At 39.6% G+C, this 25,889-nt stretch overlaps 1 protein-coding gene across 1 annotated transcript in view; it reads left to right on the top strand.

The window, feature by feature from the left end:
* Window positions 1-25,889, top strand: part of NEO1 (neogenin 1) — a 194,748-nt gene that overhangs the window by 129,162 nt on the left and 39,697 nt on the right. Inside the window, exons 7-8 of the mRNA XM_030457311.1 lie at window positions 214-334; window positions 23,694-23,913. Coding sequence (XP_030313171.1) covers window positions 214-334; window positions 23,694-23,913 — 341 coding nt within the window. The remainder of the gene's footprint in view (window positions 1-213; window positions 335-23,693; window positions 23,914-25,889) is intronic.

Genomic DNA, 25,889 nt, shown 5'->3' with positions numbered 1-25,889 from the left:
TGATAGCCATTAGTAGGAGCTTCTGCTGCTTTTTGATACTGTATAATTTGAGTATTTAGAGGAAAAGAGATGAAATCAGAACAGAATTCCAAATATACTTTTTTGTGTTACTGTTCAGCAGTTTCTCCTGTCATAGTGATGTGCCACAGTAACACCATTGTTTCTGCAGTTGTATCCCATTGTAAAGGATTGTATTTTTCCTTTACTCTTCAGAAAGAACATAATCTGCAAGTTCTGGGTCTGGTGAAATCAGATGAAGGATTCTATCAGTGCATTGCAGAAAATGATGTTGGAAATGCACAGTCTGGAGCCCAGCTGATAATACTCGACCTTGGTAAGATAAACTGTGACAGAGAAGTTCCAAAAGATGGGGAGGAACAATTTCAGGGGACCTTTTTTACAGGATTCATTCTATCTATAACTCGGCTAGAATAGGATGTGATTTTTAAAATCATAGGAGTGGTTTAGTGTCATCTTTTGTATGAAATTAAGGAGTTCTGTGGGATTCACCTTGTATTTTGGAAAAGATTTATTGCAATTATAAGTTGTACCCAAAAATCTAAATAACAGGATAGCCAAAATAAAAATGTTCACTGGAGGTTCAAAACTGACCAATAAGCACTTATGGAGCACACCACAAATGAAGTATTTTACATCCAAGCCATTCCAGTGTCAAAAGCCTTTTTCTACTGTTAGTTTAAAAAGCAGCAAGCTTTGTCACATCTTCAAACTGCAATTGCAATTTTTTTTTTTTTTTGAGTTTCAGCTGCAATTTAAGATAAATATTTGTTATTGTGCTCCAGTGTAATGTTAGTAATGTGCTCCATCACTAACAGAACTCTGCTTCTCGCTATGTCCTATTTTGGATATGAATAATTGCTGTTAGGATTGACGACCTGCTGTCTTACAGAAAAAAAGTAGTACAAATATTGTTGCTTAGGCATCAGCTTGTTTTGCTCTTTCAGCTCACACAGTTCTTAAAAGTAATTTCTAAGAGCTCAAGGAAGAAAAACAATACTAAGAAGAACAAGGAGAAAGACAAGTCAGACTAGAAAATAACAGTTCTCTACCTTCTGGGGCTTTTGTGGTGCCTGCCTTTTTGGGGTATTGTTTCAAAATTCTTAATTCTTTTTTATTCAAATGGGAATGAGTTAAAAGAACCAGACTTCTGTGTGGTCAGAGGCATGATGTAACTTCACATCTGCAATTTTAACAGACCTGCTAGACCTGGTTTTGGTGTTCAGCATACAGACAGTAAACTGTAACGGGCGTGCCATAAAGAGAAAGAGTTTCCATTTCTTTTCTAATTGTTTTGTAGAGTAGTTGTGCACTTGTGTCTTCTTCTGAATTCTCATTTGGATATGTTCCTTGGTGGCCAAAGAACTGCATGTACTTGCCACAATTATTTGAGGAGTGGAAGGTGCCCTCTACTGGATTGAGTAGCTTTAATGCTATAGACCCATGGGATTTACACCTCTGTGTTAGGCACCTGTATCCAGCAGTGCCCTACTGCCACCACGTTGCTAGAAAAAATATTAAAAGTGATTTTATTTATGCTATATGCATGAATCACCTGTGTGGTTTCCAAATCTTTCAGGTGGAAGCATTTGAAAAATACCAAATAATTGATGTACTTGGGTTTTGAAGCCCTGTCTGAGCTTGTACTTTCACCTGGTTCCCAGGAGTGGTTTATAAATTATTATTACTGTTATGATTTTAGGTCCTGTGGTCTCACCCTTCTTCCTTGCCCTCCCCTGTTGTTTGCCCAGTGGTTTCTCCTTCCTGTTCTCCTCTGGCAACCTGTCCTGTTACACTAAGGGCTGTGCCTTATAATGCTGTCCTTTTTGTTTTGCATGCTGCCAAAGGATTGTGGATGCAGTGTTGGTGGAGTCTCATTCGGGTGTAAAGACACATCCATGAAGTTGTATTGTTGTGTTACATGGCTTGCAGTGTGTTTAGCAATGCACTCCCTGTGTAGCACTGATGTATTTTAGTTGGAGTTTCCCAACAGTAGAGAGAACCATGTGGTACATCACTGAAAGTGCCTTTTATTCTTTTTTTTTTGTTGTTGAGTAATGGCATAACAAATAGTACAACTAGGAGTAGATGTTCTGTGTCTTACTCAGTTGTGATATATGAAAGCTTGGATACACAGTGGAAGATATTTGATACTATAAGACTTCTCACCATATATGAACACCACAGAAGGAAACCATACCCAAGGAAAGAGTGAAGGTATCATATATAGTAGTTCTTTCATGACAGTTATCTTGGTATGAAAATTAATTCACTAATTTGAACAAAAACTATTCAGAACACTCTTATCATTAATTCAGAAAGCTCTTTTTAAAATGTCAAATCTAATGATGAGAAAATACCTACTTTGCCAATTTGAAAAGTAATTTCAGTGCAAGAATGTTGATTAAGTGTTCATTGAAGTTCTTACCAATTAGCAGCAGTGTGTCCTCTTCCTTGGCAATTCTGTTTTCTCCTTCCTGAATGGAATTGGGATACATCTAGCTATTTACAGACAATTTCCAGTTAGCTCTTTTGCTTATCCTATCAAATTAGTATTTAATAAATTAAATTTAAATGAGAGAGTAGAAGCCTTAGAGAGTTCCTCAGCAAGGCCATGTGCATTCTTTATGGACCAGTGCTGAAGAAATGGACCAAGGCATGGGCATCTCCAAATGGATGGCAACATTGATTGAGGCATAATTGACAGTGAAGACAGGGGTAGTTGGCTACCATCAGAAGTGAGGTTGAGTAGTTGGAAAAGGCCAAGTTACCCAGATCTTGATGGAGAAATTATGAGAAAGGTTAAATCTTTATAAAAGATTTATAAAAATATTTTAAATAAAAAAAGATGCTTGTTCTTTACATAGCAAATCAGAACTTAGCTGCCTTTTCTGCACATCAACTTGTTTCAATCTAAACCTGTCCTATGGAAATTTTACAGCACGTTGGGTTTTGCTGCCTACAGTGATCCTGCATCATCCACAGCTATATAGATGTGTGCTGTAAAGGGGGTTGAGTGTTCTGAAAGTAAATTACCACTTCTGTATTTTCATCAGTCCCAGGTGACAGCATCTTTTTCATATACAATATTTATAAAGTATATAACCTGATTATCTGCCTTAAGAAAAGGTTTTCAGGGCTTGGACTTTTTTACTTTGCCTGAAGCAATAGTTTGGTGATTCAACTTGTCTTCTCCACAGAGATGATTTCAGTGCATGGATGTGTGTGACTCACATGTTGGAACAGGCTGCCCAGGACAGTGGTGTGGTCACCATCCCTGGAGGTATTTTAAGAGTTGTTTTGGCATCATGGATCTGACTTTGTTAAGGTCTTGTCAGTGTTAGGATGATGGGTTGACTTAAGGCTTTTTCAACAAAGGTAATTCTGTGATTCTGTGAGTGTTTGTTGGCTGTGGCCACCCATACCAGTATGTACATAGACTCTCATCTGCTAGAATAAGCCTAATATAATTGTTGATCAGACATAAGGTTATTTTGGGTTGATCTTTTTTTGTATTTGGGGTGATTTCTGAAAAACTTAGTGTGCATACAGTATATACAGAAGGTATTTGTGGAAAATATTAAAGCAAAGTATTGACTGGCTAAAAAAGGGTAACTTGAAGGCGTAGTGGAGGGCCTTTTTATTTTCAAATTCTGTAGTTCTCTTAATAAACTGAAGAGAACTTACATAGAACTTACAGTTGTCTTGGAACAAGTTGTACTTGGACATGGATTAGCTGTACAGAGTCTACAACTTATGTTTTTTTATGGAATAAATATAAGAATTATGGCATTGAAAGAAGAGATTTTTGGTAACTGAGAAGGTTGAAATGGGGAAGAGACATGGAGTTGGATTCAAGTAAATGTTCCAAGTTATATATTCTGCTCCTACCAATATCCCCTGTGCTTTGCTTCAAAGTATTGAATTCTGCAAGAGAATTAGAAAGCATCCCATCTCTTTGCCAAATACTTTGAGATTTGAAATTGTGTCCCTATTTCTCAGGTAGTGACCTTCCCCAGGAGGCCCTTGGGAATTCCAGTGGAGTTGTGGCTCTGCAATCTGCTCTGCCTCTTATGTAGAATCAAAGAACTAAGGAAAGGGAAGGATCTCAATTACTCACTGTCTTACTGATTGAGACATAGATGGTCTTTTGTTATTGCCTTCAAATGCCACCATAGAGGACTCCTGTGTATCCCAGAGAGAAGGAGGAACCTTAGTCATGCCTTCGAAATTACTTCCTCAGCAACTTCAAAATCTAGCCCTCCTTCCTTTTTCATACAAAATCAGCCCTTTTTAATTATAATTAGATCTTGATGGGTCACCCTCTGACGTGTAGTAGAATAGCAGATTGGAAAAGACCTCAGGGTTTATCTGGTCCAACCCTTCTTTGCCAAACATGGTGGTCTTGGCCATCTCAGTAATGGATCAGACTTACTAACGTGCTGAGTTATAACAAAGCTATTTCTTGTTGCTTTTACAGCATTGTTTTGTGTGGTCTTTGAAAACCCCAGTTTTCACTGATGGGTATCTCAGATGGATACTTTTGGATTTATCTTTGTGGAGGTTAAATGCTAGGGACAGAGTGAAAAATTCAGCCAGGACCTGTAACTTGGCCTTTACCAGTGTATCTGCAATGGCTCAGAATTACCATTTGGGGACTGAAAAAAGAACAGGTGGTAATGAGGAAAAGGAGGTGCCTTTGGAGGAGGGAGGCAGATGGTTCCCTGTCACCTCTATGTGATCAGCATTTGACAAGTTCTCAGGCACCAGAAAAAGGAGTGATTATTGAATGCTTTATAAAGACAAATCATAGACTGTAAACAAATATGCCATGCTACTTAGAGAACAATTTCAAAACATTATTTGAGATGTTCTGTATCACTTTCAAGATTCTAAAGGCAGTGTGATTTTTGTACTTTAATGCTGCAAAAGTTAGTGTTGTTCTGTTCATCCCTGTGAGCTGTGTTAGGAGTTGGGATCTTGAAGTTACTGAATTGAATATGCTCTTGGTATCCAGGGACACATTGCATCCAGATTTTTTTCTAATGGAACTATCAGTCTGATTAAACTTAAATTTTTCATGACAAAGAGTTCCTATCTAAAGAAGATCTCCTGCGTGCAAATTAGTATTACCAGCATGGGAAGCAAGGAGGAGGAATTCGAAATTTGCATGTATTACAGAAGCATCTCAGGATAGCTTCAAGAGATGGATACAGACCCTTTTGGAGGGACAGGGTAGGGAATCACAGATAAGGGTTGGATTGTATGCAGAGGACTGACACAAATCCATGTAGAGTCTCCAACCTTGGAGACTTATCTCCAACCTTGGAGAGGGTGAGAAGCCAGCCAAGCACTTATGCCTAAAGGTCAGAGGATGGAAGGGCAACACTGCTGTGCGTGTCTGATAGGGACCAACTCATCAAGTGGAAAAAACAGATGAAGACTTATATACACAGAACTGGACATTGCAGGCTCTAGTATTTATGTGGGATTTTTAACCATCTGGTGTGTGCTGGAATGGCATCTTGATGGTATAACAGGTTATATGGAAGGTTTCTGGAGTAGGATGAAGAGAATTTCTTGGCACAGGTTGTATGTGTCTGGATGAGTAGTGGAGGTGGTATGTTGGACTTGCTATTCTGGATCAGAAAAGACTGATCAAAGAATCAGAGGTCAAACTCAGCAGGGATCCTGAGTTTATTGTAAATCTAAAAGAATTTAAATTAGTTTAAATTTTCTAATTCTCTAACTCTTAGCCTAAATTATCTTAAGAACTGAGCAGTACAGATAGCAGAATTACAGCCTTGAACTTGAGAACAGGAGATTTTAACTTGTTTGCTATATTCCAGTGGGTGATTGTGTTGATGTGCAAGAGGCAAAACATTTGATCCTGAATGACATTCTTCTCAAAGCCCAAAAATGTGTAGGAGTTTGAGCTTGTGTGACCAGGAGACCAGCAGGGCTGAAGAATGAGTTCTTAACTGAGCTCAGACACAAAAGGAAAGTATTCGTAAGTTGGAAGCAACGGCAGCAAAGTGGCAGATAGTGCATGTATGTGCAGGGATGGAACTAGGAAAGACAGAGCTCAGCTGGGGATGGAAACATTTTAAAGAAGGTTATGGAGCAAATTCCCCAGGAAGCCTTGTTATGGATGTATGAAACGGATGATTACGGGGAAAATCCAGAATGGATTTATTATTATCCAGGGCAAATAGTGCCAAATTATCCCAGAAGCCTTTATAAGATTATCCTGTGGTTGAGAAGAGAGAACTAAATGTTATTTTGCCTTTACAAGGTCTTTGACATGATCTTTAGTAGTATCCCTACAGCTGAACTGGGGAAATACAGGCTGGATGGGTGGGTGATGGGGTGCTTCGAGAGCTGTCTGGCACAGCAGGCACCCAGTGACATGATGAACGGGGTGAGGACTAACCAGGAACCATGGTAATGAGTGGCATGACCCAGGGCTTGGTTCTGGGACAGAGAAAGTTTCATATCTTGTCAGTCACCTGGATGATGGGACAGAGCACCCGTAGCAGGTTTGCAGGTTATACCAGATTCGGAGGAGTAGTAGATACACTGTCAGAGAGTGGGACCTGTCAGGCTGGAGACGTGGCTGGTGGTAACCTCAGAGTTCAACACTGGCACACGTGGAGCCCTGCATTGATGTCAGAATGACTCCATGCTGTTGTGGAGGCTGCCTGCCCACTAAACAAGAAGCTTTGCAGAAGGTACTTAGTGGGGTAGGCAGGAGGTTGAGGGCCCTGTACTCAGTGCTGGTGAGGCTACACCTCGAGTACTGTGTCCAGTTCTGGGCCCCTCAGTTTAGGAAGGATATTGAGGTCCTGGAGCGGGTCCAAAGGAGGGCAACCAGGCTGGTGAAGGGACTCGAGCGCAGACCCCATGAGAAGAGGCTGAGGGAGCTGGGGGTGTTCAGCCTGAAGAAGAGGTGGCTCAGGGGAGACCTCATCGCTCTCTACAACTACCTGAAAGGAGGTTGTAGCCAGGTGGGGGTTGGTCTCTTTTCCCAGGCGACTTTCAACAAGACAAGAGGGCATGGGCTTTAGTTGTGCAAGGGGAAGTTTAGGTTAGATATTAGAAAGAACTTCTTTACGGAGAGGGTGATCCGGCATTGGAATGGGCTGCCCCGGGAAGTAGTGGATTCTCCATCCCTGGAGATATTTAAAAAGAGACTGGATGTGGCACTCAGTGCCATGGGCTGGGAACCACAGCGGTAGTGGATCAAGGGTTGGACTTGATGATCTCTGAGGTCCCTTCCAACCCAGCCAATTCTATGATTCTATGATTCTATGACTGTGATTGTTTTCCTCTGCTTGGCATGGGTGAGACCATATTAGGACAGTTTTAAGCTTCCTGACAGAAGACAGATGCTGGCTTGGTGGAACCCCAGTGGAGACCCACCCAAGATAGATAGGGTGTTGGAGCACATGATGTACTGAGATGTACTATTACCCTGAGAACTGTTCATCCTGAAGAACAGGAGCCTAAGAGAATGGCTTACTGCTCAGCAAACCCATGGAGGGTGTAGAGCTGGTGGAGCTGGGCATTGAAAGAGGATGACAGGTTAGAGGAAAAGACTGTAGGAAGGGAATTTGCAATTGGGTAAAACAGTTTCTCAGTGAGGACAGCTGCAGTCACATTGCCCACGGAGTTTTTGAAATCTGTTCTTTGAAGATATTTAAGAACACCCAGAGAAAGTCCTGAGCAACCTGGTCAAAGCTGTCTCTGCTCTGATAGAGGGGTTGCATAGATGAATGGCTGAGATCCCTCCTAACTAGCAGCATTCAGTGATTCTGAAACACTACCAGTCTGAGAGGTGTGAATGGGCCCCATTTATCTCCTTGTGTGTAGTCCTAATGGCAAATTATGACAATTTTGTGGTATGTATTTCCCTGCTGATCTCCTTACAAGAAACATAAATGTCTGCTTTTTGTGGCAGAGTTTGACTTGATTAAAGCATAAAACCACTTCAGTTGCAGTGGATGATATTAATTCCTCCGATCCTTATGTGAATCCTAGTTCTGAAAGAGTTTTAAAGACATCATTTGTTGTCCTAAATTGGTGTGATTGTGTAATTGAATTCTGGCCAGGTCCATTGCTGCATGAATAATTCCATTTTATGTAGCTGCTTCTCTGCCAGAGTTTGGCCATGAGCTATCTCAAGTCTGATGGCAGGAAAATGAGCTGGACAGGACCTGGAATGGGGAGTAGGGACTTCCCACATCTGTGGCAGGGGGGAGGACATCAGAAGTCCAATCAAAGTTTTCTTGAGTCAGCGCATGTCAGCTAAGATTGTGCTGAAATTCAGACATTTCTCCACTGCAAGGGTATTGCCTTGTTTGAGGTTATGTCAGGATGGCACAGACTCAGAGATTTCAGTGGATCAAATTCTCTCAAGCTGTTTCAGACCCTGGACTGTTGCTAATAAAAAAAATTTGCATCTATAATTGGATTTCTCACTTCTTTTTATTCAATCTTTGGACCCTTCTTGTTTAACTTGTAAAGTTGTAGAACCTTGGCGTTTTTCAGGCTATTTCTCCACCTTGACAACATGCTCTGAAGTTGTAAAGGTGCCCTTCAAAGTGCTTGCAGCCCTCTTGGCTTGGCATTCATTGAAATATTAACATAATTTTCTCTCCTTCAACATCTAGGTCATTAAAAAGTAAGTACCTATGGAACTGTATGGAAATGGTCATTCTCTTCTCTACACCCAACAGTGTCACTGTTCCTTCAGATACCAAAGCACTGAAAACTTTTCTGGTTCAGAAAACTTTCAGACGGTTCTGAATCCTCTTGTAGTAACCTTGGTCTGCAGCATACTTACCTGTTTTTGAAAACATCATGCAAGGCAATGTCAAAAGCCTTATTTAAAATAAGATTTATTAAATACTCTGTGCTTTGCATAGCTTTAAGTCCTGTTCCCTCTCTTATAGGAGGAAAATACTATTTCTTTTTAGAAAATGTTGGCTCCTTCTGAAAGAACTAAAAAAATTGGTCCTAATGGGCTTGTGCTCTCATGTGAACAACTCAGTGTCACTTTTGGGTATTTTCAATATGTAACAATATGCATAAATTTAACTTCTATCCTTGGACTGGTTCAAGCCCAGAAGCAGACATTCAGGTGTTACTTCAGGACCTCTTTTGGATGATTTCAAGGATATCGAATATTAACCTCTCAGAGTCTCTCACATCTTGCAGGGTTAATTTTTTAGAGTATTTTTCTATGCAGTTATGTAGTGAGAATAAAGAACATTCAGTGTTGTTATCAAAGTCATTTAGTAAATATTTCCCGTGGAGTTTTATGGTGTTCTTGGAGGCTGTGGACGTAAGTGAAAAATGTGCAGGGTGTTGTGAGTGAGATGTCAGAGCAAGATCAGACACATGATATATGCCATTTAAAATAGTTTGACTAATCATGGTAGCTACTGTATTACAAAAGCCGAACCATTTTCTCTGCCCTTCTATGTGCACACACACACTCACATGTCTAGAAAGTTTTGCATACATAAATACTCATCTTTTAAAATAGAAGAGTTCTGGGATGCTGTTGATACTACAGTTCAGAAAAAAAACTCTAATGTAATAAATGCAACCTCAGGACTGATTGTGTAATGAAGTTTGCAAAAAATCATGCCAGTGCTTGTGCTAAAAGTAGCCAAAAGGTTTCCTAGCCTTGCTGCTTCAGTCACTTCTTATAATATCAAAATGGCTTCATATGAATGTTGAACAGCTTGGAAATCTTGTTTTGGAAGTTGTGTTTTAGGAACATAAACAGCATCTGAAATCACAAACTGACTTCAAACAGTGTTTTGTAAAACCAAAGCCAAACTCTGAGAATATTTTGCTACTGGTTGTGTACACTTCATTGCTGATTTCCTGTAAACACAGCAGTATGTTCTCTTCAGTCCTGAAAGACTTTTTTTTCTTTTTTTCTTTTTTTTTTTTTTTTCTGGTTTAATTTTGATTTTAATTTACATTAATTAGCCAGAATTCTCAGTGAAAGTCAGCCTTTGTGTTTCTCATAGCTGTTTGTATCTTATAAATTGGCAAGAAGCTATTTTAATTCAGTTAGTTCCATCTCTTGACTCAGTCCTTGTTTAGGAAGTGTCCTTTATTTATGCCCTTTCATGCCCCTGCTTATGTGGAGTCTTATTGAGAAGTCAGACTGATGCAGTTAAACCATGCTAGATCTCAGACTTCTTGAATTCTAACTTCATGAAATTGGTACCTAACCAGTTCTTATGTTCTGCATTCAATATTATACCCGTGTTAAAAATCGGCATACACTTTAAGTACATTACTCGATTTAGATTAAAGTAGTAATAGATTAATATTTGCCAGTGTGGAGTGAATTGCAGGAAGGCATAACAAAATGGATAGGATGCTTTGATCGTGCTTATTAGTTTTCATTTCTTTTTTATGACTGGATTTACAGTCGACTTGGCAAAGAAATTTGAAACCTCACAAAGGTATTCTTATCAGCTCATGTGTACCCTAGCTTAAATTTAAGCCTGCTTAGTGCAAATATGGGCTATGTGGTTGCTACTTATACAATTTTACTTAGAAACTCTTGGACTGTGTCACCAATTTAATTTTGTATTTCATGAGTGAAATAAATGTTTAAGAGGTACTTGTGTTTAAATAAATTGTATGTCATATTGTGAAGTAGAATGATACATACGGATTTTTAAGAAACTTTCAGAATATCTTAATACATGTTTTCTTTTTTTATTGCACCACAGCAAAAGCAGGATGACCAAGGATTTGCATATGCTGTAGAACAACTGTGAAGTGGGCTCAAAGGCTCTGAGTCCCTGTTTTATATCATGTCTTCAGGGCTGTCCTGAATTCCCAATAGAGCTCAGTCCAATAACTCTGTCTTCAGAAAGTCTTGGTTACTACCTTACTAGATAATCTATTGTCAGCAGTGGTTGTAACCAGGAACCAAAGCTGTGCAGATGGAAAATAGCATTAAGCAGATGTGAGTGTATTCAGTGTGACCGACTGATTGTTCTGTAGATGGCTTCTATTTGTAGGCAAAAAGAAAAATAATCAGGGTGAAGAATATCAGGTGTATAGAGATTTTATAGTTTTTTAGTATCTTTTCTTTGATTTTAGGTTTTTTGGGCTTTTTTTCCTTTTTATTTTTTCTTTTCTTTTCTTGTTTAGATGCAGAGTACAACAGCAATATTAGCTTTATGTTTGGCTATCACAGCTACCAAAGGTATTTCTTCTGCCTTCATTATTCATAAACAGGGTTGTCAAGATTGACAGAAGCAGCCTAAATTGTAATTGATCCTAGGCTCATGTTTTAAAGGGTAAGATCAGATTTTGTCAGTCTCATACCAGAGCAGGGAGAGCAGGGAGCAAATGTGTGGATACGGTTTTAATTAGTTGCTTATACTTCAAAGTTGCTAAATTATACAGTAATATCAGAAACAGCTGAATGCCATTTGGAGAAAAAGGCAAAAGCATTGGTTAACAGTTTTGGTTGCATATATAATGGGATTTCAGTAGCTGAGTATTTGAATCTGTGAGAAGATTCTAACTTCTGAACTCATATATTTTTCCAGCAGTCTTTACAAGAAAAATTAATAAGCTTTATACCTATATACATAAGGTATATATAGATATAACGTATATATAGATGTGGTTTTATACCATAAGGAGGTGAAATAAATCTTAACACTTATTTTTAATAACATGCATTCAAATTTGACTTGAAACAAATTGCAAATTGCCACTGTTCTCACTGCATTAGAAATATCCTAGTTTAGTAGTTTCTTATTTTCATGATTGTTTCCCTTCTTCCATTGCCTCTCTTCCCCCCATGAAACCAAGAAGCTAATAGTTGTGGAGCCAAAGGCTTTGTAAGACAAACAGATTCTTTGTAGTTTTCCTGTTGACACATTCTTTCAGAAGGTGTGAAAGGAAAATAGGGGGGAAGGAAAGTCATATTGGGTCTGCTTTTTGTTGTCCTACTCACGGAGCTACTGGGCATTTAAGCAATGGACCTGTTTTTAGCACCATTACACATAGAACTGTTTTTTTATCTCGTTGATCAGCAGCTTTTAACAGTGGTAATCCCCATTTAAAATGCTGCATGTGATGCTGTAAACTCAACATGTACATTTGGGAGTAACCTCACATTCTTGTGCCTTGTGCATATCAAATTCTGGGCTACCTAAAAAAGTTCTGTTTTAAATATGCTGATGGGGGTTACTGTTTCTGTTGGAATTAGAAAGATAAAGAAGCATAATTAAAGCAGAAAGGAAAAAAAATCTTGATTATGAGATTGGCTTTTGTGTTCTTTATACGAATTCCCAACCATCTTAGTTTCTATAAAAACAGCAAATCTGAGGTAGCCTGTAAGTGGTAAGTGAGCATCAGGTATTTAGGGTCTTTAAAGGAGAAATCCAGGCCAATTTAATATTAAAAAGAACAATACCACATCTAGTAGTATTGCTGTACACATGGTTATATCCCAGAAGAGAAGAGGTGGAGGTTTGCTTGGTATCTTTACTTTAGGAAAAAATGAAATTGTATATATCAACCTAACTGGTAGAAAAATAGAGCACACTAGATATATACAAGATATGTACCAGATAGGTACAAGAAACAAGTAATTAAAGAACTTGCTGTTTGATAAAGAGATTGGCAGACATGAGTACAATTTGACATACAAACAGCTTGTTCACTTTCATCTGTTGAAAATTCAGCTTGCCAGAGTTGTTTAAAGTGTCGACAGACCCCAAATGGAGGGAAATTATTTTTCACTTCCAAGTTGCTTTTTGGACAAAACCATAGACTAGCATTCAGATAAATCCTGTGTACTGTAGCCACCTCAGGGTCAGCATGTGTCAGCTGCAGGTATCCTAAATGAGAAGACACACCTTTTATCCAGAGGGAACTTCTAAGAGTGTTATGGTTATTTAAATAAAATATTTCAATTTAAAATCAAAAGGCATCCAAGTTATCTACAAGAGGGAGCACTGGACAGCAGCTGGAATTGCAGCTGGTGTATTAACAACCACAGCTCGAGGACGGGTTAGTTTATTTCCTTTTAGGATGTTACTGAGAAAAGAGAAAAAAGGAGCAGTTACCCTGTGGTGATTCTTTGAAAATACATCCTTAAATAGAATCATAGAATCTGCCAAGTTGGAAGGTATCCATCAGGATCATCAAGTCCAAGTTGTACCCCCAGAATCACACCATGTGCCTGAGAGCATCATTCAGATGCTTCTTGAACTCAGGCAGGCATAGTGCTGTGACCACTTCCTTGGGGAGCTTGTTCCATTACTCAGCTGCCCTCTGTGTGAAAAACCTTTTCCTGGTATCTAACCTAAACCCCCCTGAATCAGCTTTCTGCCATTCCTTCGAGTCCTGTCTTTGGTCACAGGAGTGAAGAAATCAGTACCAGACCCATCTCTTCCCCTTGTGAGGAAGCCATAGACTGCTACGAGGTCACCCCTCAGCCTCCTTTTCTCCAAACTGAATAATCCAAGTGACCTCAGCTGCTCGTCATAAGTCATCTCTTCCAGATCATTCACTATCCTCAGGCTCTCCTTTGTATACTCTCCAACAGCTTGGAGTCTTTTCTATACTGCAGTGCCCAGAGCTGCATACAGTGCTCAACATGAGGCCATACCAGTGCAGTGCAATCACCTCCCTTGACTGGCTGGTGATGCTGTGCTTGATGCACCCCAGGACACAGTTGACCCTCCTGGCTGCCAGAGCACACTCCTGGCTTACATTCAGTTTACCATCAACCAGGACCCCCAGGTCCCTCTCTGCCATGCTGCTCTACAGCCACTCAGTGCCCTGTCTGCATTTGCCACCAGGGTTGCTCCATCCCAGGTGCAGAACTCAGCACTTGCCCTTGTTAATTTTCATGTGGTTGGTGATTGCCCATCTCTCTAACCTGTTGAGGTCTCTCTGCAGGGTCTGTCTGCCCCCAAGGGAGTCAACCATCTGCAGACTTGCTTAAAATCCCCTTCAGTCCCCTATCCAAGCCATTGATGAAGATGCTGAAGAGGACTGGGCCAAGGGTGGAGCTCTGCAGGACCTCACTAGTGACCAGTCACCAGCCTGATATTACCCCATTCACTGTTACACTTTGTGCTTGACCTCTGAGCCATTTGTTCACCTATCATATAACATGGTTGTCTAGCTGTATGCTGGACATTTTATCCAGGAGGATGCTCTGACAGACAAGATCAAAAGACTTCCTGAAGTCCATCCACTGGCTTCCCTTGATCATCTTAGGTGGGCTACCTTGTCATAAATAGAAATTAAGTTTGACAAGCAGGACTTTCCCCTCCACAAGCTGGTTGTGACCAGCAACTGCATTGTCCTCCAGGTGTTTTCCAATACCTCTCAGAATAATCTTCTCCCTAATTTTACTAGGCACTGAAGTTAGTTTCCAGGGTCCTCCTTCTTGAATATTGGATCAATATTAGCCAGCTGCCAGTTGACTGAGGTCTCTCCAGACTGTCAGGTCTGTGTGTTCATCAGGTAGTGTGGTTCAATCGTGATAGTGGTGTATTGGTGCTGCTCTGGCATCACAGCATGGATATATTCCTAAACCTTCCTCGTGGGGATGGGGATTGGTAATTGTTGGTAGCACTGACAGAACTGACAGTGCAGTGGCCCCGCTACCTTGGGTATGCAAACAGTGAGTGAGAACTGAACAGTGCCCTGAAAACCAGGGAAGGGGAGATGGAAATGATGGTGTGGGGAAGTGGTGTGTTCAAGGTGATAAAAGAGTCATTGACAGCATCCCAAACTTCAGATTGAGGGATCAATCTTGCCTAACTCTTCAAATATGCAAATGGCTCCTGTGAAAACGAACGCTTCCCAAAACTACACGGTATTTCTATTAGGAACTATTCCATAAAGAGCTAAGCTCAAATGGAGCACATTTGCTTTTGAAATAAAATTATTGCATTCCTCTCATTATTAAAGTCAAATTACAGCACATTGTTGCAGGTTCTACTGTTCTTGAGAGATTTTTATTTTGCATAAGAGTTCAGTTTATGAATATTTATATAAGGAGGATAACCTGGACAGGTTATTCATTTGCATGAATTTTTACTGCCTTGGGTTCAATGTGTGTTTTGTTTAAGGTTTTGTAGTCTCCTTCCTCAAGGAGAGGTCATTAAAAAAAACCAGTCTTTTTTAAAAAATGAGCTATTCATTTTTGCGTTTTAGGACTGTGTTGTCCATCATTGTGCAGTATATAGTTCTGGTTTGAATTTCTGTGCAATAACAAAATCTGTTTAAAAGTATATAGCTTTAAACACCTGGATGATAGAGATGTTTGGCTTCTTTCCTTGTTTTTTATAGCATGAGTCCCATGATCCAAATGCAGGCAGGGCTTTTTTTTCTTTACATCCTCCCCTGAAACACTGGTATCTGATCTAAACCGTGGGGCTCCTGCTTAGGTCTGTAGGAGAGGCTGCCTTCCCCTGTGGGCTCAATGCTGCCTGGAGTGCATCAGTGAGCTTTGTCTCACCTTTTTGCATGGGTGCTTTATGTTACAGGAAAAGAATAAAATTGTTTCCTCTACACCAAAGCATTTCATCATGGAATGAAAGTGGGAGGAGTGTTCTCTTTCACAGTGGATTTTATGTCTTCCTTTGAAAAACAAGCTTATGGTCAGAACTTGTTTGTCAGGATATTTATACAGTCCCAATTTATTCCCTGCCCATCAGTGTCCAGTTTATATTGGAATATAGAACTGAAATTAATGCTTGAAAATCATAATCTGTGAGTATTAGTCAGGAATTCGCTTCTGTGTATTTTAAGTGAGCTTTTTTGCAAGTAGTGTGCATTGACTAAAGTGTAAATAACAGTTCTTATTCTCAGTGGAAATGTAAATTATTCTAAAGCAATTATAAAAAAAACAAAGCAAAACAAGCATTTTGCTGGCCTGCTTTAAGCAAAAAGTATCAGCATAGAGAAATAAGTAAGCAAGCATCTTCATTTCATTTTATGAAGAAAATGTGGGTTGCTCTTACTTGGAGGACGATCTGTTCCTCAGGATGGGGATGGCATTTGATTGTTCAAGTCTGCTAGAGGCAAAGTGGGTTCAGAGCTGTGTTCAAGTTCTTCTGCCTTCTTGAGATGATCAAGTGAAAGGCTTTTGTGAAAAAGGAGTTAGTTGACTTAGGATGAGAAAGTAGCAAGAAGTTTTATAGTACTGAGGAGGATGATGGTGTCCAGGTTTAGCTCCTTGGAATAGCTTCCCTGTAGGTCCAGGTGAATGATCGACTCCCAGGGCGGGATGGGATATGCTTCAGTTGGAGCTGGGTGTTCCTCAGCCTGGCACAGTTCTCCAATTGCTTCTTCTCTCACAGTTCTGTTGTCCCTTTCAATGGGGGCAGTCATTATGGTGAAACAAAGAGACATGAAGATACTGTTTCCATGTGAACATGCTTTTTCTTAAAAAAAAAAAGTCACCATTACCATTGTCAAAGCCTCCTATTGTCAAAGATTCTGTTGTTTTCACGTGTGTTTTGGTACCAAATGTCTTTTCTATGCCATGGTAAGCATTGCTAATGGATTTTTCAGTTAATCATAGCAAACAATGTATAAAATGCAATATAAAAGAAAAACTGTATGTTTTGATCTATGAGCTTGGTATCCCTGGCCATCACAGCTACACGGTGGTGCAGGCCTCAGGCAGCTTCCTTGGTAGGGTCAGTTCCTCAGCAGATGTGCATTGCCTTCCTGAATGATCTGTGCTATTTTAATTGTAGAAGTAATTTCAAGTTCAGTAGGCTTTAAGTGCAGATGGCCACAGCTGTGCTGCCGTGTCGATGGTGGTCTGAATGTTCTCCTGTGTTTTCTTTTTCTGACATTTCCTTGTAGAGCAGAATCACACACAAAGTTCTGCAGTTCAAATGTCCTCACGAGGCACAGTTGGTATAATTCTGAATTTTCTCTGAAATAGTAAATGTTGTTGTCCTCTTACATTCATGTCAAACATGCACAGATCCGTGTCTCACACCAGGTGCTTGGGGGTGCTGGTGGTTGTCATGAAATCCAGGAGATTCAGGGCATGTTTGTTCCATTAAACACACCAGACTTTAGTTTAATACAGTCCTCTTTCCTTGTTGATTCACTTTTTCAGTTTTGTGTGGAAACACCTCTTAGTAAAAGCACAAGTGTCTGATAGATTCCTTTTCATAAGGTTTTGCAAGGGAAGGAAATGATTCAGTTATTGTAACAAATGCACTTAGACAAAGTACCAACTTCAGCATGGTGGCCATTTCTTCTACTAGAACTTACTAGCATCAGTTAACCTTTTTTTCTTTGATTATGGTGTCATACAGGGGACTGTTAGGAATAGCAAGGCGATATCCCTTCTGTCATAAATTTATGTATTAAGCATTTGAAGAAAGACAACAGCTCAATATGGGTAAAAACCCGGGGGAGGGAGAACAAAACCAAGATAAAGCAAATTTTTAAAAGATAGTTGTATACCGTGGACTTTTATTTTATTGTTTCATTTTCATGACTTCATTTTATTAGTTCACACTTATTGCATTGCCACCAACTACTGCTGTGGTTGTGTTTTTTTAATACTGTTAGGGAAAAGTGTAAAAAAGAAAATCAGTGGCTTTTAACTCTGATTCTTTGCAGTATCAGTCCTGATCAAAGTCAAATCCTTCTTCTCCAATCCAAGAGAAATAATATCATATATTAAATGTCAAATTCAGAAAAACAGTGCATTAGGAAAAAGTAAGAAAAGTGTTTGAAAGTATTGTTTTCTCTTTCTGGATTCAGTTAATTAGTGAGTTCTATGAAAAATATTATTTACTGAGCAAACGGTTTTATCTGAATAGCCCAAGTCAAAGTTAAACATATCAGTACCTTCTCTGAGGTATTTTTTCTTTTAACTGATATGCAGTTAAAATACAGTTAAATTATACAAGGTGTATATCTGCCTGTCCTAGGTCATATTTTTCCCAACTGATTTTTTTTTGCAAAATATCAGTTAGTACTTTGCAAAACAGTAATTGCTGAGTTTAGTTGTTATGGTATGTCAGTTGCTGAAATTAAAGATTTATTTATATTTAAAAGCTGTAAATTCCATTCTGAAATCCATATGAAGAGCAACCTTTTTTCTTTTGAAATGCTACATATTAACCACTCACTGAAGCCCCAGATTTTTCACTTGTCCCCCAGATTCTTCGGTTAGCCAGGTCATATTCTCTATGGTAAAATACATACCATAGTCTCTACTTGCTGTGTCATCTATGTCCTCTGAAGGCAAATCTACATGAACCTTTTAATTTCCATCATGAAAGCAGTCAAATCACATTTGATAACCATTCCTGCTCCTCACCCATTGAATTGCATCTTCAAGTAGTCTTGGGTCTTGAGGTCTTTGAAACAAAACTGAACTGGAAGATGCACTCTGCCCCTTGCCTTCAGTGTGAGGGCTGGGCAAAAGGGAAACTTCTGGGGTCCATACAGTGTGTGTGCTGGCCTCTCAGATGCAGCTGGTTCACCCCCAGTGCCTTTCCTGCTGCCTTCTGATGTAAATGTACCCTCCACCACAGTTCAGAAATCTCTGGTGCTCTCATCTGACAGGTTTTGTAACTGTGACTTTGCGAGAACTTAAATGTGGCCAAGAGTAGTCCAAATATAACCACTAACTAGTTTTTAAACTGTTTATGCATCTTAATTTCATACATTTCTGTAATCCCATCATGAAGCAGGTTGTAGCAGTGTCATACTTGTTATTCACATGAGGTGTCCGAGGCAGCTGGACTCATCCCAGACCATTCAGACAGGGTCAGCAAAGCTGTAGGCAGATAGCATCCCTGTTGTGCTTTTCCTTTGTGCAGTGTATCCACTTGTATGAGGGGGATGTTATTGCCCAAAGCAGGAGGAAGCCATGACTATGCCAATAACATGGCACATGAGGACAAAATGAGGAAAAAGGAAATCTAAACCAGAGGGGTTGGACAACATGGAAAATATTTTTAATATACAATCAGCTAATCAGCAGTGCATTTCAATCACTAGTTTTTAGGTGTCACATGTTTGACAGAGTTGTTTTTAAAAGATGACATCAGCATCCTGAAAGACCAATGGTAGAATGCACAAGAGAAGCACATTCACGCTGTTATCTCACCACAGTGAATTCTGGCAATAGCAGTGGGGTTCATTTTTCATATGTGATTAATATCTGGGAATCTTGTGGTATTTCTGTGCTCCCCAGAAAACTTTGGTGTGAGCAGTTGTCAATCCAGACCTGTGTCCCTGCATCTTCATTCTGCACAGCAAGAAGAGCTGGGAACCTTGCAGTTTGCAAAAGACAGGTCCAGAGGGAGAGAGAGGAGGAATTTTCTCTTACCTGGGTCTGTGGGATTTGTGCTGGAGTTATCTTCGCTGGAAATCTTGTGATTGAACAACACAAATGCACAAAGCTGCATGTTGGAATCTCACATAAAGTATACGACCTTAGGGTAAAAATAATTTCTAGTGGAAAGTTAAGTAACATTTTCGTTTTTCTGCCTACCCTTTCCCCTGTTTGGTAGATTTCTCTGTGTCCTGCAATCACCATGTTTCAGTAGCTGAACATTATTTTATTTGTTTAGTAGCTTGGTCATTCTTCTGTGGCTGAGTATACTACATAAGCATAAGAAAAATCACCATGTGAAGCAAAAAAAGGACTGCTTGAAATATTTTGCTTTGGTTTTAACTTATTTTTATTAGCTTTTAACTTTGTTAGATGCAGACAGATAAATTAACCTGCTTTCCTTGTCTATTGATCCAAAATTGAAATTGCATTGTGACAGTTCTAATGTATCCTCTTAGCAGCATTTATTTAACCACAGTCTCCCCCTCTCAACCCCTGACTGCAGTGGAGCCAGTATTCAAGGAGTGATTCATTTTATGCCAGCTATTTGCTGAATGATTTCTTTCCAATCAGACAATGTGCTATAGCTCAACTGTACGGCCTTTGTGTGATGTCAAACTGAGCAAGGACTTTTTCTTTTCTCATAGAAGAACGCAGCTGAGAAAAACTGAAGCATCAGCAGCAGCTAAAAGGATAAAGCTGTTGTATGTATGCCTGTCATGCAACAGTGTCATTCTTTTTCCATGTTCTTAGCATGTCACTTGCTGAATATGAATATTGGATTTTTTTAAATGAGATTTAAAGTATGTAGGATCAAGCCCACAAAGAGTATACCAGAATATAGTGATTTACTTTTATTTAAAAAAAAGATAAAATAGATTTTAGAAAGAGGCAGCTTTTTTGCACATTACTTGTTATACCGTGCTCTAAAGCTTGAAGTAATAAAGCTGCTCCCTTATTGGCATTTAAAATAATTTTAGTGTAATTACTCATTAACACAGTGCTCTGCACTGCTGAGCATTCTGCTCACATAGCTGCGTACAAATCAGTTTGTAATGGCACTCATGGCATTTTGAGGAAGAATGGGTAAAAAAGGAAAGGAAAAACCCAATCTTCTAAATGCGTTCACAGCTCTCAACAGTACCTAATTGCCACCAAGCTGGTGTTTAATTGGTGCTTTCATGGGGGGAATTTTCTTTTACTTTTCATCGCTCACCTTACTTGTATGATTTACAAGTCCTTTGTGCTTTTATTTGGTTCACAGTTTATTTTTCAGATGCTGCTAGGTTTTTGTTGTGTTTGGCCTATCTACCTATAATGGTGTCAGAAGAAATATTTCTGGGTTTGAGTCTTGTGGAAGGACGAAACCAGATTTGTGTGAGTTTAGGAAATCTTAGCATCTCTCCCAGACTCTTCATCTTGATGCCTGCAGGTCCTTCAAGCACTGTGTGCATATAATTTAAGTAAACAATGGATCTTTTTCATTTTATAGGAAGACAAATACATGACTATGTGGGATTTGTTTTAGATTAAGCAGATGAATTTTAAAGATTTATCAGATGAATTATTTTCATTTTATTCCAATTTAATAACTAAAAAATATTTGCATTATATTTTAACTAAATAGAATCATGTTTAAAGATAGGTAAGTTGCAGTTTTTGTGTGAATCAGTTGATCAAAGATTGGTTCAGAAGTTGCTGTTGCATCTGTAAAACACATTTATGTATTGGTTTGTTTGTTAGTAACATCTTCCCTACAGATTATTTCTCAAACTGTTTCATGTTTCTAAATAATGTTATTAATGTAATTTGTTAATAGGATGCTAAGAAATTAAAGCTCTCGGCAAGAGGAAAATATGCAGTTGAACTGTAAAGTAAACAGAAATCTAAAGTTTGCACTGAAATGGAAGTCAATCAGACAGGCACTCTGGGAAAGATGCTGAAAACTACGGGCACCAGGGAGGTGTTTTGCAGACCTTACCTTGTTCCTCAGTGGCAACATGACAGAGGAGGAGTAAAGATAGGTGCAGTAAGTAAGGCTCCAGTCCAGGGAAATTCAAATTCAAGCACAGGAGAAGCCTGGCTTACATAACTGGGAGTATCAATCAATTTAACATGGAGTTGGCACTGTAATTGTCACTTTGGAGCAGACTGATGTCAGCTTTAAGTGCTCCTAGCTTCATCTAGAACCTTCTCTGCCCCAGGACACTGCTGTTGCCTCTTGGTGTGTTGTACTGTGCCATGGAGCAAGGGGGAAGCTGGGTGAACAGTGACCCTGCCCTGAGCAGTCTGCAGTAACACAGCCCTAGGGGCACAGGTGCCTCATCTGAGTGCAGAAAAAGAGCTAAAATGTGGCTCATTTCTGCAAGAAACCTAATTATGGGAACATAACAATAGTTCAGATTTTGCAATGAATGTGGAATTAATGGTGTAGTCTATTGATCAGGAGCAGGGTGCTGAGGATCACTTAATTGCGATCTGTGGCTGTTAGTGTGAAAAAGATAATTAAGTAGGTGTTCTTGTGTACTTGTTTCTCTGTGATCTGTATTTTCAGTACCAAAAATTGTATTTTCCTGGCTCTGGGAGTCTAGCAGAGTCCTATAAAGTATTGAAAAAGTATTGAAGTAAAAAGTCTTGATTTTACTAAGAAAACAAGAAGAAACATGTAAGTGAAATGTGATTAAGTTGGTGATTTTGTTAAACCAGTTTGTGTTTGGGGAGTGAAACTTTCCCAGTTGACAGAATCAGCAGTGTCTGAGAGAGGAGATGGAAGATGAACGAGAGCTTCAGGAAAGGTGGAAGCTGTGATGAAGCAGTAGCAGACACATTGGCACACAGGAAGAGGGAGGACATTGATGCTGTCCCTTTGGAGCTTGGCCTTGTTTGTGGTGGTGGTCATTGATATCAAGAAATTCACTCTTTTGGTGTTGTGTACAGTGGTGTTTCCTATGAAGTGTCTCATGCTTCTGCTCACGTATTCCACTGTGCAAATTTGAGAAAAGCAAATGGTTTACTCTTCCACCATTGTCAGGAGTTGCCTAAGACACAGAAGTGAAAACACAAAGGTTCTCCCAATTCAAGACCTTTGAGTGAAATCATGCTTCAGTTGGCATGGTTTTTCTTAGACTTTAAAATCAGGTTGTTGATGATAACCAACTTCTCAGTGCAGCTGATAGGTTCTCAGTGTGAATCCTTATTAACTGGTTGTTCAGGTAATGTTTCCTTGGTTAATCTGGGGTTTTATGTGCAGTTTTCTTGTTGTCTATGGAGCTACAAATCCACATGGTAGTAGGTTAAGTGGAGGTGCTGCAGCTTTCAGCCAAAGCTTTACATTTACTTGATGGTTTGCTTTAATAGAATTTGGAGAACAGCTATTTGTACATTATATCTTGTGCTGTTAACTTACCAGTCTTTTAATGCAATAATCCCAGAGATTTATCCTACCTTTTGAGTAGTAATGCGGAAAGATGTACGTGACTTACCTCCAAAAGTTTGTAAAGTCTTCGTTTCATGTGGTACGAGAGTTATTCTTGTTAATATCTTTGTGAAATGATGTAATTTATGTTACAAGAGGAAGGAAAAGCACTGATAGAAAGAAAACAGTGAACTGTGTGAAAGTTAGGAGTAAATCTCTCCGTTGCCATACCAAGGTGGTCACCCCGTCTTACCACTGGCAGCAGCAGAACCCAGCAGCTCAGGAAGCAGTTACTGTGTGCAAGAACTTCAGTCTGTAATGGTACAACCTGGATCAGTTTGCATTTCTTACGTGGATTTTGTGTATTTCCTCTGTCAATTTTATGACTGGGGATGGTCTAAATTAATTCAGCATGTAATGAAATAAAGTAGAACATTGGATGTCTTTTAAAATAAATAGTACAAGCTGGGGCTTCTTGTTAAATGTTTGCTATTTTACCTGATTTACAAAGAAATTAAAGTATTGTTTGCCACTGACATGTCCTCTTATGAGGCCATATTTGATCCTCAGTTTTCACCCTTCCCTTCCCCTTGCCACTTCATTACTATGGAAATTTGGTCTGCTTGCTCAACAGTGACATGTCTTAGTATTTCCCATTAGTTTTCAGTAGCTACCTTTGCCTGCATGTTGGCCTTCAGTTTAATGGCCTTTTTTGTGTGTGTTCATTTTCTTTTGTTTCCCATCGTGGTTTTGTTTATTTCTTTTGTGGTTTGTTCTTTTTCTTTTTCTTTTTTTTTCTGCTTTCTTTTTTTAAACCATGGTGATGTTTGCCCTTCATATTCCCCAATGTTTGCACATGACAAGATGTTGCCATCCCAACATTACCTCCCACTTCAATGACCAGTGCCACTAATGACCATCTAGCACCAGCTACAACAGGACCACTGCCTTCAGCCCCGCGGGACGTCGTGGCCACCCTCGTCTCCACTCGCTTCATCAGACTGACGTGGCGGACACCTGTATCAGACCCTCAAGGAGACAACCTCACCTACTCAATCTTCTACACTAAGGAAGGTATAAACAGGTAAAGATCTCACCATGTATAATGTGTCATGCTCTTGCATAATTTTTTGTCCTGCAAGCTTTTCTTAGAAGCTGTCACGGTTTTACACTGGCCCGGCAATTAAACTGAATAACATATACTCTCTATTAATCTCTCTCTCCTCCTTGATAAAGAAAGGAGAGAGAATAAGGGAGAGAGACTTATGGGTTGGAAACTAAACTACACAACTTTAATGAAGCAGTAATGATAAAAAGGAAAAATTACTAAATACATACAAATATACAGGAAAATGGAAACCACATTCCTCCCCCCTTTTCCCCCAGTAACTCTCACGTCACCAGCGAGGCTGCAGGGCAGCCCTGGGAAAGTCCAGGCTGGAATCCTGGGGTCAGCAGGAGTCGGGAACTGGAGGCAGGAACACACAGATATGGGCTGGCACGAATCAGGACCACAGGCAGAGGAAGGGATGGAATCCTTCCAGGATGCCAGGTGAAGGAAGGGAAGCAGGGAAGGCAGGAAGGGCAGGCAGCCGGAAGCTGGAAGCAGGAAATCTGGCTTGGCCCTTGTGATCCCTCAGATTTATACTGAGTATGACGTATATGGGATGGAATACTCTGGTCAGTTCTGGCATCTATCTTGTCCGTTCCTCCCCAAAGGAGGGCTGCAGGTGGGACGTCTTTACTCATTCTGGAGGGTAAAAGTTTTCCTCAGCGCTGAGCAGTGTCCTTGGCTCTGCACACCAGTCTACAACAGTAACTATAAACATAGAGTGTTATTAGTCCTAGAAGCACACACTGTCTGAGAAACTTGCTGTTAATTTCAGCTGTGCAACTACTTACAAGAGACTTAGCTAAAAGCAAAAGTACAAGACAGAAAATCACCTTTATCCTGGCCCAAACCAGGACATTAACAAGTCTTACAGGCTTCAGAGTCAGAGGGGTTAATTTCCCTTCCCTCATGCACCCTGATGAAGAGTTCATTCTTCTTTGCTTCATTGCTGCATATAAATATCCTTATGGACAGTGCTTGTGCATGGTTTTGATTGACTGCAAACAGTTGCTACCTGCTTTTAGCAGACTGCTTAGAAACTCAGAGCAAGCACAGATGATAACACCTCTTCAGGAACACTGACACTGCTATAAACTCCATCCACAGCAGGCACAGAAACATCTTCCATATAATCAGTGTGCTATTGAGAGAGAGCAGTCACTTTAGGATTTAAAATTCTGTACATGTAGACTGATTCTAGAGAGGAACACTTGGTAGGTGTCAGTTAAGTGTTGATTGTCTCCTGGTAATCCCTGTGAATAGAAATTTCAGGAATGGGAAGCATTCATGAGTTTTTGACCTATTACCCAATGATTTAGTTTAATCTATCCCTTTTTCTTTCTTTTGAGCTCTGCTGCTCAGAATGACAGTTTCAGATCATTGTGATGAATTTGAAGAAGATGGAGGTAGCCATCATTTTGAGCAATGCTTAATTAATTGCAGATTGGCTTGCTTATCAGATTTATTCCTCAAGAGAAAATGATCCCTCTACTTCCTGACTAGAGCATGAGACTCAAAGTTAAGAAAGTAATTTGAAGAGAATTTAAGCATTCTGCTACTTATGGTGAAGTCTTTCTCAATGTTGTGGACAAATATCTTGTCCAGGCTAGTGACGATTAATTAAGGTAATCAGTAAAATTTTCTTTGCCTCACAATTGTTGTTTTTCTACTACTTCCTTACTTTGGTGCAATATTCCTCCATATTGGAGATATCCTAAGTAAGATAGGTAAAATGTGGGATCTCACCAACCATTCTTGCTTCTTGCCTCACCTCTGGCATGTTCCTGGTTGGTAACTCTCTACCTGTTGGGTTTTTAGAAAGTAATTTGCTCTCCTTATACCAAGTGTTGTTTATAAGGAAACAAAAGGCATCCCCTTTTTTTACACACAAGACTATAGAAATCTAAAAAATATTCCTCTTGGGCCAATAGCAGAACAAAGAAAGAGGC

This window comes from Calypte anna, chromosome 10 (genome assembly GCF_003957555.1).
Source record: "Calypte anna isolate BGI_N300 chromosome 10, bCalAnn1_v1.p, whole genome shotgun sequence".
NCBI classification, from domain to species: Eukaryota; Metazoa; Chordata; class Aves; order Apodiformes; family Trochilidae; genus Calypte; species Calypte anna.
This window is presented reverse-complemented; position numbering and strand designations above follow the sequence as displayed.